At 49.2% G+C, this 14,559-nt stretch overlaps 1 protein-coding gene across 1 annotated transcript; it reads right to left on the bottom strand.

Moving 5' to 3' along the window:
- Window positions 1-680: 680 nt before the first annotated feature.
- On the bottom strand, window positions 681-8,324 carry LOC119375203 (uncharacterized). The gene is made up of 4 exons (XM_049411194.1): window positions 8,218-8,324; window positions 6,495-6,860; window positions 5,624-5,777; window positions 681-692 (listed from the first exon to the last, which is right to left on the bottom strand). Exons 1-4 carry the CDS (start codon window positions 8,322-8,324, stop codon window positions 681-683), a joined length of 639 nt encoding a protein of 212 aa, XP_049267151.1.
- Between the last annotated feature and the right edge of the window lie 6,235 nt (window positions 8,325-14,559).

Raw genomic sequence — 14,559 nt, 5'->3', positions numbered from 1 at the left:
TGTTTCGTCGACACTTCGGCACTCACGAGGCAACGACGAGTGCACGGACAATGCATCATGCATGTACAGCAGCCCCCATTTTTTTAGGGGCGAAGCATCTTAGGGTGTCGGCGTGCGTCGTCGTCTGCTGTCGGCAGGGTTGCCAGGTCAAAAAGACAAAAAATAGCCAGAAAATTGGAAAAACTAGCCAAAATGTAGCCAATTTGAGCCAAGGGCAGTAAAAGTAGCCAAAAGTAGCCATGCATGTGTGAAAACCGCTTCCACATTTTTATTTAAATGACTAAACACAAAAGCCTTTCAGTAAAAATGTAAATGTGTGCTGCATGAACAATTCAAAATCATAATTTCTGAGATTCCAGCATAAATTATTGACTTTAGCAATCATTTAATGCATGATGAGGTAGTGTTTGCGCTGTTAAAAAAATGACTCTCTCCATGTGTCTTGCATGACTCTTCTTGAAGTGACTAGAAGTTGTGACAATAAAAATAAGTTTACGGCATGATGAGTGCGATCGAAATCTCAGTTACTCCATTAAGCATAAATTGAAGCCACTTTTGCAAAAATTTCATACGTGATGACAAGTACAGAGTCGCCGTTCTTACCCAAGCTTAGGAAATGATACAAGCAGTTCGTCGGATATCCTACAAGGATTGTTTCTTGGGCGAGATGGTACGACATTCTAAAGAGAGCACTAAAAAAAGACACAAGAGGCAGAGGCGGCAACACAAGCGTTCACTAACAACTGTTGTTAGTGAGCGCTTGTGTTGCCGCCTTTGAATCTTGTGTCCTGGTTTCTCAGTGCTCACTTGAAATTTCAGATATCAGATTCCACAGAGGGCCCTGAATGTGGAGCGCTTTCGATTCCTGTTCATTTGCAAGTGTGGTTAAAAGCCGCGTTGAGCAATGGGTGATCTGTAAAATGTGGCTCCATGCAACAGTTCTCGCCGAGTCCAAGCCAGGTATCCAAAAGCATTTTTTTTTCGTGTGTGCGCGAGAGGCCTGCTTGACTGGCAGGTTATAAACGTGTAATCTGTTATATTTATGCTATGATCGCCACCACTGACCCTTTGCCCGCTTAGACCACTGCGCCATACCTTTTAATAAAATTCATTATCTGCGCAATCAAAGGGCAAAATTCAACTTTCGGAGCTGGAAGTACGCTCTGATTGCCGTGTTTTGGCACCATATACTCGAACACGAGCAGCTGCGACATCACCAGATATTGATAATTTTTTTCAAATCAAGGGGACAAGAAAGTAGCCAAAAAGGAGCCAAGTAGCCAAGACTATTTTTCTCCCGCCACCGGCCTAAAAAGGTAGCCAAGTTGGCGCAAAGTAGCCAAACCTGGCAACCCTGGCTGTCGGGACGGTCCATTTGCTTGAGCGCAAGAGAGGGCGCCACCGCCTCGGCGCTCGTAGTGGAACGAGAAAGAGCCAACGGCGCGCGTTGACTATGGAAACGCTCTTTCTGCGATGAACGCTGAACTACTAGCTCGCAAGGAACAAGAACGTGCCGTCGCCCGCGAGAGACAACGCCGACGCAGGCAGCGTCTGCTAGCGAGTTTCCTGATGGATGGATGGATGGATGGATGGATGGATGGATGGATGGATGGATGGATGGATGGATGGATGGATGATTTTAGTCCTTCGGTACAGCGCGCAGCGGGCCGCTCCCACGTCGGGAGAGAGAGGCCTTGCCCCTCCGCCGCGTCGCGGGCCCTATGGACAGCCCAGAGCTGTGCTTCAAGGTCCGAGCTGCGTAGAGCTCGGTCCCTCTCATCCCTGGTGGTCCTGGCCCCCGGTGTCAGGGGGCAACCCCAGAGCATGTGAGCAAGACTGGCTATTTTTTTACAAAAGCGGCATGCATTGTCAAGATGCGCGTCCGGAAAAATTTTGTGCAGGAATGCCAGTTTCCTGATTGAAAAAAAAAAAACGACTGCTCGCGCTGCAAAAGCGTTCACCGGCCACCTCGCATACATAGGCACTGAATCTTGACCCGCAATGTAGTGCCGGTGGGAGATTTCTTTTGTGCGTAGTTGAACAATAAAGATTCGCAGCGTGCACGTTAACTAAAAGCGGACTGCGGATCTCTGTGTCTAATCTTTATTCTGTCTCTCATGGCCCATTAGCAGTGATTTTGCTGTGGGAAACACCGGCGCACACTGCATGCTTCGCCCCTCCACAGGTTTCACGTTATTGGAGCTTAAACACCCTTCTCTACATGCTTCGCCCCTCCCCAGTTTTAATCTGAGCGCGCGAGCGTCGACCGCCGAGTCGATAAGCGGCTTATATAGCGGAGCACAGTGGCGAAATGAACGAGAATACACTCGTGCGCGTGATGACTAGTCCTGTGCAGCTGCCTTCTGTTAGGCTGTTCACCGGACACCACCCCCGCTTCTTTTGGGCGCCGTTATCGTCAACTTTTTTAGAGCGCAGCTCTTAGGCGCCCGTTCCTGCGTTGAGCGGCGTTGCCGTCGGTGGCGTAACCGATAGACATAAAAAGAGATTAGAAAAAGAATGCCCAGGATTTAATGGTATATGAACCAAGGCCCTCTACGTGGATGTCGAGTATTCTACCACAGAGCCACGCTGGTGCTTGAAACTCATTTGCAAGAAGACCCTATACGGGCGTCATGTCGGGCGAGAAATCGCGTTATAACCTATGTAATATAGCGCGGCAGAAGAGTAACATAACAACCAGTCACCACACAATGCTACTTGCGCAACGAGTGTGTGGTTTAATGCTTCCCACCCACTGCAATGTGCTCAGCTCTAATTCTTCGTCGTCATCAGCCACAGGCAGCATCAACAAAGTGCACGTACCACCTTACAGATGAGTAGTGGGTACTTCGCTTATCCGCAGAAAGACGAATAATGACGTTGTGGGTGCTGTCCTACTTCACAAAGATTATGATTTATGGCGTAGTCGATTCCTTGCGGAAAACCAAAACTTCAAACACAGTTGGCATTGTCCGAACACGAAGCAGCTCTCAGAATTCGCATTAGGCAGTGTAATAATCGTCGGTGAACTTCTTTTTTCTTTTCCGAACGCTGCCATCAAGTTATAAAGAAAAGTTCAAATGGTTGCGAGTGAGATGGATGGGTTCTGATATTGCCACGCGTGTTTAGTGCTTTATTTTGATGCGTTTGGTTTACACCCACAAAGACTGTTAGCAATGCTCGGCGCAGACCACGCCGCAATGCTTGAGTTTCGCGATTGTTCAACACCATTCTGTTAAGATTACGCGCGGGACGCGGATAGTCAAGTTTATTCGAGAGCTTACGCCAGCCCCAGCGATAAGGCTCGAATGTTCCATACTGCATGTATAATTGCCGACGCACCTGCTCCCGCCAAAACCACATAACAGCTAGTGACGTGTCTGAAATCACATAACATCTAGTCACGTGGCTAAAATCACGTCACATCATTTAATAACTAGTCACATGATTAAAATTCACGTAACAGCCAGTCACGTGGCTAAGATCACGTAGCAACTGGCTACGTGACATGTCCCGCAAAGAACCACCTAACAGCTAGTCCCGCGACATGTTCCCGCCAAAGCCACGTTACACGTGCGTATGGGGAACCGACCGAAACCAGAGGATAACAGGCCTAATCATACTCAGCAAAAACTTTGCATCTCTAGCAAAAGCTTGGCATCACTAACAAAAGCTTACAAAAAATCACAGCATATCCACGGAGTGAATGATGATGAGTGGGCGAAGCTGCGGAGGTTCATCGGTAAACCGTGAATCTTCCGTGAATTCTGCCCAGTACATCATCACCGACGTGAGATCGGGCGCGTTTATACTAAAGGTTCGATGAGTTATGACGACTTGTAGCTCACTTTAATTTTACATGTACGCTGTGAATTTTCATTGTTTAGAAAACCATTGCTTTAGAAAACATCTGGCGTCTTTCGTTAAGCAGCTGGCGTCTTTTCGTTTTGCTTTAGAAACATCTGGCGTTCTTTCGTTTTGCTTTTACAAAACATCTGGCGTCTTTCGTTGGTTTATTTCATCAATCAACGGCGTTTTGAACAAAATTTTTATTGTTTAATCACGCACAGGAGAAATCTCACCAGGCACTACCTTGGAGGTAAACAATGGCTGCTAATGGGAATGAGAGACAGAAGAAGTCGGCTTTTAGCTAACACTTACACTTCTACTTCTACTAACGTTTCCTACTGGAACATGCCAATGGCTGCTAATGGGGAATGAGAGACAGAAGAATTCGGCTTTTAGTTAACGCGCACGCTGCGAATTTTTTATTGTTCAACAACGCACAGGAAAAATCTCCCACCGGCACCACCTTGGAGGTCAAAGCGTAAGACTGGTTACGCACTACGACTACTACGACTACGACTACGAGGGACGAACGGGTGCCGCCTTAAGGAGCTTCGCCCCTAAAAGCTAGGTCGAACACTAGCTCCGCTGTTGGTTCCAGCCTTGCGCCACTGCTGCAAGCTGCACTTTTTTTTTACTCTGTACGAGATGATGCACAAAGTGTACGAGTTTCGGTGCTCATATTTATACCTTGTGTCACTGAGAACGCTTCTCATAGTTGAGCGAGCGGGACGGAAGCGCGCAAACTAGGGCTCGGTGACGCTCGTTTATAAAGACCCGCAGCTAGCGCGAACAAACCTTGCGTTCATTGCGAAGGTGGCGCGCGGAGGATGTAGAACGAATCTCGTAAATGGAGACTGGGTTCATTTCCTCGCGGAAGTATGCGAAAGCGTAAGCAAATCATGAATGGCAGTTCTGGCCAAGCCGCCACGATCTTTCGCGGACTGCAACGGTGCTCATGCACGTAGCGTGCGGAAACTACGCATGCAACAAGCATGGATGCACAGATTACAGACTAAGAGTGAGAAACATGTTAGCATCAACGCTTTTCGTCAGCGAACGTTTCGAACGACCGTGATCGAAGTGCTTGCTGCGCACCATCGGAAACGTCTTGCCGTTCCGACACTTGACAAGCCACTCTCGAGGATGTCGCGCGTCGCCAGGATAGGAATGAAAGCTTATCTCTGGCCCTGTACAATATGTGCGGAATTGCGGAAATAGGCGTCACCTCCCATAAATGCACTGCCGAGGCTGTGACGTCAGCCTTTGTACTCCCGTGCCACAGACCAGCATGGCGGTGTTTTTCTCTCCTGTGAAAAGGTCTATAGACCGTACGAACTTCGCTCGCTGCAGCGGCTGTGTGTGCGGAAGTAGTTAGCTGCCAGCTAGAAGAGCCAAACCAGGAGCTAGTTGGTTGTCCATAGTCGAGTCTTTGAGCGTGGTGTTCAAACACAAACACACAAAAAGAACACACAGGTAATACACAGGGCGAGCGCGAACTAACAACAGTCACAGTTTGCGCTCATACTGCGTATACCTGTGTGTTCTTTTCATGCGTCCTTCTTTGTGCTTGAGCGGCACGCTGCAACTGTCGAGAGGCCACATTTTATGCGTATGACATTCAAATTTGTTGCTATCGCACTGATTGCTTCGCCCTTGTGGCGCAAATGTGACTTTCTCGTACACACGATATCCCTTCTCTATCAATCACATCTCTGCTTTTTTCACACATATTGGAAACGTATCTTCCTTGTATCAACAGTTGACCAGTGAATACCTCGGTCCAGAAGGAGGCGTCCTCTGGCGTCTTGCAGGAGAACGAGGTGAGTGCCCCGATCCAGGCCGTCATGCGTGTGGGAAAAACCACGCCGTCCGTCGGATCGTTGGCGAAATCCTCGGCCTCGACACGGCACCAGCGGGACAGCCACTTCCTGTGCACCACATGAAAACTTCTCGTGTGGGCCGCCCTTCAATGACCAACAAAATTGGTCGTTCCATACATTTATGTATGGTCTACCAGGTTTCTTTCAATTTCAAGCGTATTCAACAAAACGGAAAGCAGTAGGACTGCTTTGACTTTTTTTGATATCATGAAAAATAGACAGACACACATGTCATAGATAGATAGATAGATAGATAGATAGATAGATAGATAGATAGATAGATAGATAGATAGATAGATAGATAGATAGATAGATAGATAGATAGACAGACAGACAGACAGACAGACAGACAGACAGACAGACAGACAGACAGACAGACAGACAGATAGATAGATAGATAGATAGATAGATAGATAGATAGATAGATAGATAGATAGATAGATAGATAGATAGATAGATAGATAGATAGATAGATAGATAGATAGATAGATAGATAGATAGATAGATAGATAGATAGATAGATAGATAGATAGATAGATAGATAGATAGATAGATAGATAGATAGATAGATAGACAGACAGACAGACAGACAGACAGACAGACAGACAGACAGATAGATAGATAGATAGATAGATAGATAGATAGATAGATAGATAGATAGATAGATAGATAGATAGATAGATAGATAGATAGATAGATAGATAGATAGATAGATAGATAGATAGATAGATAGATAGATAGATAGATAGATGTCCGTGCACTAACTTGTATCCGTCGGAGATCCGTAGCCCCTTGTCGTGGACGAGGCAGCAGTCGTGGCGTATCTCGAAGTTGCGCCGGTTGCTGTCAGGCCACGTGGGGAAGAGAAGCGAGTGCCAGACGGACAGGCAGGAGGACACCACACGGGGTTCGTCGTATCGCAGGTGGGCGGCTCTCGCGATCTGCTCCGCTGTGTGGCCCCGTGAGCCGTTGTACAGCGCCATCAGGGCGCTCGACAGCATGAATGGGGACAAGAGCGCGTTGCGCGAGCCCGCTGACTCCCGAATGACCTCGTGCAACTCCAGTGCCAACTGCAGGCTGCTCCGGGCGAAGTCCGGCGCAAGACTTATGCACTGATCGCGTCGACGTTGCCTGCATGAGTAATCAATTCTTCTTGCCCTACTGTTGACCGCACTAAGGGCCAACTGCCGAACCACTGGTTCCATAAATTTTTTTTATTGGCGGCCCGAGCACCGACTGGCACTCTTGTTTCTCTTTTAAGCACTTCCGGTTTACGGAATATTCATAAAATGTCTTCTAAAAATATAAATCGATGGTGCTGGTTCGAGGTAACAGTTATATTAGATAAACATGCTATCGGCGTATAAATTTACATAAGTGGGTACTCAGTGAACACATTCGCACGCTACTGCACGGCACATGCCTACGTAGAATTCTTCAATGCGGTTTGTAAAGCCCGTGTAGTGCAAATTGTCTATACGATTCCAGGTGCACCGACCGCTACAGAAGGTGGTCTAGAGCACCACCGGTGCAAGTATTCAGATTTTAATGGAACCTATGCTGCATAATGTGACGCAATGACGTCTGAATGCGCGAGACGGTACAAGTTTTCTTGCATCCCATTCCATCAAGGCAGGAGATGCCTCATATGATACACGGGATCTTACGAGGATTTCTCACGTAATTGCGAAGGCATTCGTATAGTTATAATGTTCGTATAACAGAAATAGCGATCATACTTGTCGCGTTGTCATCCCGGTGGTTACTAAAGGTACCAAAAATATTCAACAAGTACGCTGAACTGCTTGCGGGGCTGCGATTTCGCACGCAGCGAAGTAACTCAAAGACCACCTACAAAGAGGTATCAAGTGATCATTGCGGGAAAATATAATGCATATCGGCTGCCCTGAATAGAAACAAGTACCCCCTCCTTTCGTTCGCGCCCTCATGGCTGTATCGTGCCTGCACCGGAAGGTGAAGTCGTAATGCCTAACCGCTGTCAGCCCTTAGGCCTAAATGTCGTTGCCTCGATGCCGCTTACAAGAGAGTCCCGATTTCTGACGCCATTCTCAGTGAGAAAGATGAGTGACCAATATAAGTGATGCCGGCTAACTGATGGCTAATTGCTGTCGTTGTGCTTAACTGCTGTCAGTCGTTAGGGATAAATACTCTCCACTCAACGCCACTGCACAGCATTCGACATCGTTCATCGTCATTTGCACCATTCTCAGTAAGGAACATGTTAACTAACACCAGTATTAACGTTGCGATTCTCATCTATCCGGTGATTCTGCCCTCACATTCAGTCTATGCGTTCATTCTATGTAATGAGGCCCTTTCCCCCCATCTCCGACACTAAAGCAGCTAATGAGACCGGTTTTTTAACGTCATCGCCTTTCACCTCCCCATTTAATTCCTCTCTCTTACTTTTACTCAACCTCGAATATGAGCTCGCGAGCCTCAACGGGCCTACAAAGCCGATACTCACTCGGCCTCGGGCGTTGCCTCGCCGCTCTTGGCGGTGGGCGAGCTGTTGCCCGGGATGGGTGGTCGGTACTCCACCGATCCCTCGCTGTTGAGGGACACGTGTGACATCCCTTGGAAGACTACCTCTCTCGTTACGTGGAATATGGGGTAGCTGCGGTTGACGGTACAAGGGGGACTACTGCTCCTTGCGCTGCTCAACCCCGAGGGCGTTGGCTGCAGCGGCTAATGTCGTTGTAAGCTGGTAAACCTGTGGCCCAAACCCACTGCGACGGAATGGCCGAGAATCGTGTGGGGATAATTGAAAACTGATGACGATGATGATGATGTCCTCTACCTGATGGCGCTTACCCACAAAGGGTGATGGGCCAAGAACCGGCGGCAGGATGTTTAGGCTTCAGACTAAGTTGGTTCTAGTTCACTCATAGAGTTTCCTACAATATTTACTAGAGCGAACTCTGGCGCTAGTGTCTATGGGAGCTGCAATGCATCGCGCTTCAGCCAGCATGGGAATCATGGGTAGTACACGGATTTGTCTAAACTTCGTTCTTTCGGCTCCGTTTGGCTCCGCGTCGCCTGCATCCGCTTTGTCGCAAAACGAAGTTCAGCAAAAATCAGCAGTTTCACTTCACCACTTTAACTTCTTTAGGCTCACCGATTCAAATCTGGTCACGGAAGTTCACAACGATCCATTTTTTTATCCGAAAGGAAACCAAAACATAGCAATAAACAAAGCCACAAGTGCGTTCGAAGCCCACAAGCACGAAGACTAGGCAAACCCGTGTACTACCCATCATTCCCATGGTGGCTGAACGATCGCAGTGCCAGAGTTCCCTCTAGGTCATTTTAGGAAACTCTATGAGTTCACTATACTTCAGACCTATGAACCTTCATCCACGTGCTCAGCAGCGCGTTGCTACAGGCAGCGACGACGGTCACGGGTTCATATGCAGGCAACAAAGAAATGCGGCAACGTGAAGTGACGAGTGACCTCGATAAAAGATCAGATTGCCATATCAGAAGCGGCTGATTGCCAACAAGCCCGGGATCGAGAGAGCATCATGCACTGCAAAACGTCGCATCAAATGCGCATGAGACCGGCGCATCTCCGAGGGCCGCATTTCTTCGCGCTCTCAGGCGCCGGACTTGTTTTTTTTTTTCGGTCAATCATACAACAACGCCAAGAATGCTCGTGAGGCAATACAACCTTCGCTTGAAAAATACTGTAAAAGGGCGTGTTGCTCGTTTCTGGTTGATGCTTACCTAAAGCTGTATTGTTGCGTAAGGGCACACACGTACATGACAAACAAATCACGTGTCGCGTGCGGAGATTCGCACAATGAATTTCACCTCGTCAATTTTCAACAGAAGAATTTCAACAACATTTTGAAGACAGCGTCTTCGGCGACCTACTTTACCCGCTTCTTGTAACGGCGTGCACGCTGTCGACGATAATTTCTCTTCTTCCTCTCCATATCCCTGTTTTCCTTCAGTTATAAGCATGAGGTAACGTCTGAGATTACCATCATCGTCACATTTAACTCACGCGGAGAGCTCGTCTTCCTCTTTCGTCTCGAATGTCACGTGCATCGCAGGACGAAGTCATCCATGACAGATCGCGTTGGTTGTGCCTGAAGTCGGACGTTTCCTGCTAAAACTGCAGCCGCGCATCGCTTTGAGCCTTGCTGAAGTTCCTACGCGAACGTCGTCAACGCTCCAGGAGGTATGCCGGGCGTCAATGAAAAGAAATCTCGCGTCCACAGCCGGCGGCGCAGCCGCAGTTCTGTCAAAGCTGCCCAGTCAAAAGTGACCACCGCAACCGCCGCAATGGAATCGAGCGCTGTGCCTTCAAGGGACCGTGCAAGTAACGCCTCAATAGGCAATGTCACGTTAGTAAAAGGAGACGCACAAGACACGGAAGCAGGGACAGCGGAAGTAGGGCTAACAGCGGCGACAGTCGGGCCCGGAGAGCAATCGACACTGCCGCCCGAGCTTGACAAACAGCTGTCTACGGAAGCAGATTTACAACCCGTCGGGCCAGCGCCATCAGAGCCTTCCCTGTCGACAGTCGCTGACCGTACATCCGCGTCACCCAAAGAGACGGAAGGGAGTGGCGCCGGACACCTGCAGCATGTCGGGAACGACGGAGGCGAAGTTCCACTCCCGGTACACGACCGGCCACGTGAAGGATCGTTCTCGCATGGAACGGCCGTGACTGCCGCTGTCCAGGAAGCAGTAAGGACCTTTCTTTCGGCGTTTTACTGAGATTTTGTTTCGAATTTCAGTGTGCTCAGATGCTGGCATGCTATCTTGACTAGCGAGTTGATTCAAATGTCAGCCCAAACCACACGCAGAAAACAGACAAGAAGGAACAACGAGAACACGTTCTTTCCGAGGTCTTTCGTCCGTGGTCTGGTTTGCGGTGCCGTTCAGACGTGCTATTCAATCAACTAGCACAAGTGTCCGTGTTACTACCGGGCTAATTCACTTTATTACTATTGTGGCAGTAAACTTTATGGTAAGATTGGCAGTTAGCTTTCAATAACTTGTTAGACTACAGATATGATTCTTCTCTTCAAAGATATAAGAAAGTTTTATACGCGATGAAGTTTACGTCTTCGCCTCGTTCTCTGACGTCGTTCTCTTTCGTACCATTATTTTCAGGCCTTGCCGCCAGCAGACGGGTGTGACCAGGGTAACAGTACGACCCGGCTAGACGAGGCTGCTCAAATGACTAAGAATGCCATGCCTTATGACGCCAAAGCCAGGGTCACCGCTGATGCCACGTACGCTACGTCGGGGGTATTCGGCAGTCTGGGCGCTCGCAGCGCGGAGCCTCACAGACCTCGAGATGCGTCCTCAGTTCAACTTCCACCACAGTGCGTCATCACAGGTCAACAAGCGGTGACGCAAGACGTTAACCGTGAAGGAGACACAGAGGCCGTGGGACTGGGGCCCAGTAGTCGGAAGATTTCAGTGGCCGCCATAAGCCTAACAACGGGACTAGAACGGGCCGCCAAGGGCAAGACCCCGGAGCCACCGAGCATTCAGTCCGTAAAGACCATGGTGTCTCAACAGTCCTCGACTTCTCAACCAAAGAAAACCAGGGCTCGAAGGCTGGACGAATCGTTTTACGAGAAAATCGCTGTCATCGTAAGATTCCGAAGTATTTCACTCGCTATGGCTTCGCGTACTCGGGCTTTCCTTTTGATGCAGCTTGCGCTATAAAGAAACGATAGGTAAATTATGTTTGACGTCGCACAAAGGTTGATTCGCTCAAGTGTGGCTATAAATTGATTGAATTTGGTAAGTTTCCCTGTTCGTGAGGTTCCTTATGCTTCGTATTGAAAACAACGTCATGTGGTTGCAGTGACATAATTCTAGCAATCATACATTTACTTGGGCGAGTCGGTGCATACTCGGTCAAATGCAGCGCCATCTAGACGAAGACAGGAGACACAGATAGACATAAGCGAGCACCGAAACAAGTTTCCACATACCAAGGCCGGGTCAGTGCGCAAAGTTCCAGAAAGCAAGGGACCCATTGTAGACGAAATTTCTTCCGATAATGCTTTGAATTGGCTGGATTGCTACATGCTCGGGCAAATGTAGCGTGACCTAGACGAAAGAGAGGAGACACAAATAAAGACAGACGGCGCTTGCCTGTGGCCATCTGTGTCTCCTGTCTTTGTCTAACTGCAATTGTGTGAGTAATTGTAGCGTTGCTGAAAATGTGGCGACGTAGGGCTTGTTCGCATCGAGACATTTTCAGCGCCTAAAACCGCGCGCATTGTGATTCGGTGTTGCTTAATTCCTAGAGAAAAGTCTTCAGTCGGACGAGTCTGCCAGCGTTTCCCAGAAAGTGGATCTAATAACCTCATTATTCACATTTAATGATTTGCGATTTCTTTACGAACGCTCATCGCCTTTTAAAACGAGGGCGCACATACCATCAAGGTACTTCAGTTTAAAATGTTGCGTTGCTTCAAGAGGCCAGCTTGTACCCTGAAATGTTCCAGGCTACCGACTCGAGTATATAGAGTCTTGCGATTAGCTTCCTCTCTAAAAGCAGGCAATTATTGCCCGGCGGCTCCTTGCGACCTCTAGATCATTTGCAGCTAGCAAATGCGACGTGGAAAAGTGACACAGTCAAGTTCAAAGTGCTATTCGATCGCCGTACGACGTTCAATACGTAGACCGGCTTGTTTACCAAGAGAACCCTCCGAACGGAGAGCATCTACGAATCTGAAGGTTCGGCTTTGTTATGACGGCACCTTTTCCATCGTCACTAGAAAATACCAGGTAGTTGCACATAAACTTTTCAGTCCCTCGCAAAAACCATAGTTTCAGTCGTCATAGGCCTCGTCTATTGGACACCATGTTTGTCTAACGGATACAGTCACACGCACGGTGACCGAAAGCGCAGCATCGAGAAAGCGTTCCAATATCTTCATGCTCTTGCCTCACTGCCCTTTATTTGAAGACAGTAGTAAGAAGGTTCCACGCCCGCTGACTTCAATCCGAATTCCGCTTACTCGATAGCGAATTCCGCGTTCTCTGAAATCGCATTGTGCTCCGGGAACTGCAGTATGGTTGTAGGCTTTCAATTAGTTTTATATTGCTCAGTCATGGCATACATGATTGTTCCAATAAAGAGAAAGGGTCATTGAACGATAGACCACTGCCCAAATAACGGAAGGCATCATTATTTTACATCTAAATCTGCTTGGTTTCGCTGTTCGCAGAGGAGAACAACACAAATAACGATGATCACGTCTATCTGTATGGACGCCCGTGTCGCACGGTGGCTGGCCGCTATCTCCGGCACTATCTTCGCCATCGCGTTCGTCATCGCCATTATTACGACACACTTCAAGGAGGACAACTGTGCCAAGACTTGCATTACGTTAGACTGCCTCGTGCACGCGAGCCTACTCAAGGCCAGCCTCAACACGAGCGTCGACCCATGCGACGACTTCTCGGCTTACGTATGCTCCAGCTGGGTCCCGAGGCAGGCGGCGTTTCGCGAGAAAATAGACTCAGTCATGGAAAGAATGCGTTACACCTGGTACAACGACTTCGGTGAACATTTACGCCTGGGGTCGACTAGGCTACCTGTGGGCAAGAAGGCGTTGGCGATGTACGAGATGTGCATGAACGCCTCGTCGGCTGAAGAAACCAGCTGGCGCATTTCTCTGATCTTGTCGCTGTTTCAGCACCTTCCTGTCGGATGGCACAACATTTCGAACGAAGCCGTTTCGGCCGTAAGCCTGGCCGTACTGCTTGCTTACAAATGGCAGGCACCCTTCTGGCTCACCGTCAGTGTACTCGACCGAACGTCACGAGCGAGCCGACGAGTAGTGGTCAAGCCCGGTGCCTACCTTCCTACATTCCTGAAGCAACACAACATAGCAGCCGGATCCTACGGTCAGTACATGTTGGCCTTCTTCACCGCGTACTTGCCTCACAGCGGCGAACGTCCCATTCGCTTGTCGGACGACCACGTCAGATCTGTTCGGGACATGGAGGCGGACGTCCTGGGCCAGTTAAACTACGTTTACTCGCAGATCGAGGAGCCTGCTGCATTTACCTTCGGGGAAATGGACGCGATGGCCGCCAGCGGATCTGCCGGCAGACGCAGCTTGTTTCGAAACTTTCGCGAGGCACTGTCGCTGAAGCCCCGGCTGTCGCCACGAGACATGGTTCTCGCCAGCCACGTTGCGCTCTTCCACGTTCTAGTGGGGCTCGTGGCCAAGTACGGAGATGCGAAGCTGAAGTACCTCCTGATTTGGGAGTTCGTGCAGGTTTACCTTCCGCTCGGTGACCCAAGACTCCTGGTGAGTCGCTACGGAAGCAAGTCGAAGGCGGACGCACAGCGTCACGTTTACTGCGCGTACCATGTCGAGGCCTCGTTCAAGGTGCTCGTCCTGTCGCTCGCCGTCGTTGCCGGCTTCGCTGCTGAATCCCGCGATCGCATCGACGCCCACTTCGACGTTCTTGTCTCCACGGCAGTCAAGAAAGTGAGGAGCGCCACCTGGCTGGACGAAGAGAGCAAGATACGGGTGGTCAACAAGCTGGCACGGGTCAAGAAACAGATGTGGCCACCCCGGTCACTTCTGGTGGACGATACGCTGGAGAAGATATACGCGGACATATCAGAAAACGAAACGTCGGTGGCCGAGTTCTGGATCAAGACGCACACGACCATGGCGGAGGTGAACGTGTCCGCGGACTACATGGAGGCGTTGCGCTTGCCGGCCAACAACTTGACTCCGTACATCGACTACGACTACATCTTCAACAGCGTCGAAGTAGCAACTAGCATTGCTGCAGCACCAGCGTTCTA

This window comes from Rhipicephalus sanguineus, chromosome 11 (genome assembly GCF_013339695.2).
Source record: "Rhipicephalus sanguineus isolate Rsan-2018 chromosome 11, BIME_Rsan_1.4, whole genome shotgun sequence".
NCBI classification, from domain to species: domain Eukaryota; kingdom Metazoa; phylum Arthropoda; class Arachnida; order Ixodida; family Ixodidae; genus Rhipicephalus; species Rhipicephalus sanguineus.
This window is presented reverse-complemented; position numbering and strand designations above follow the sequence as displayed.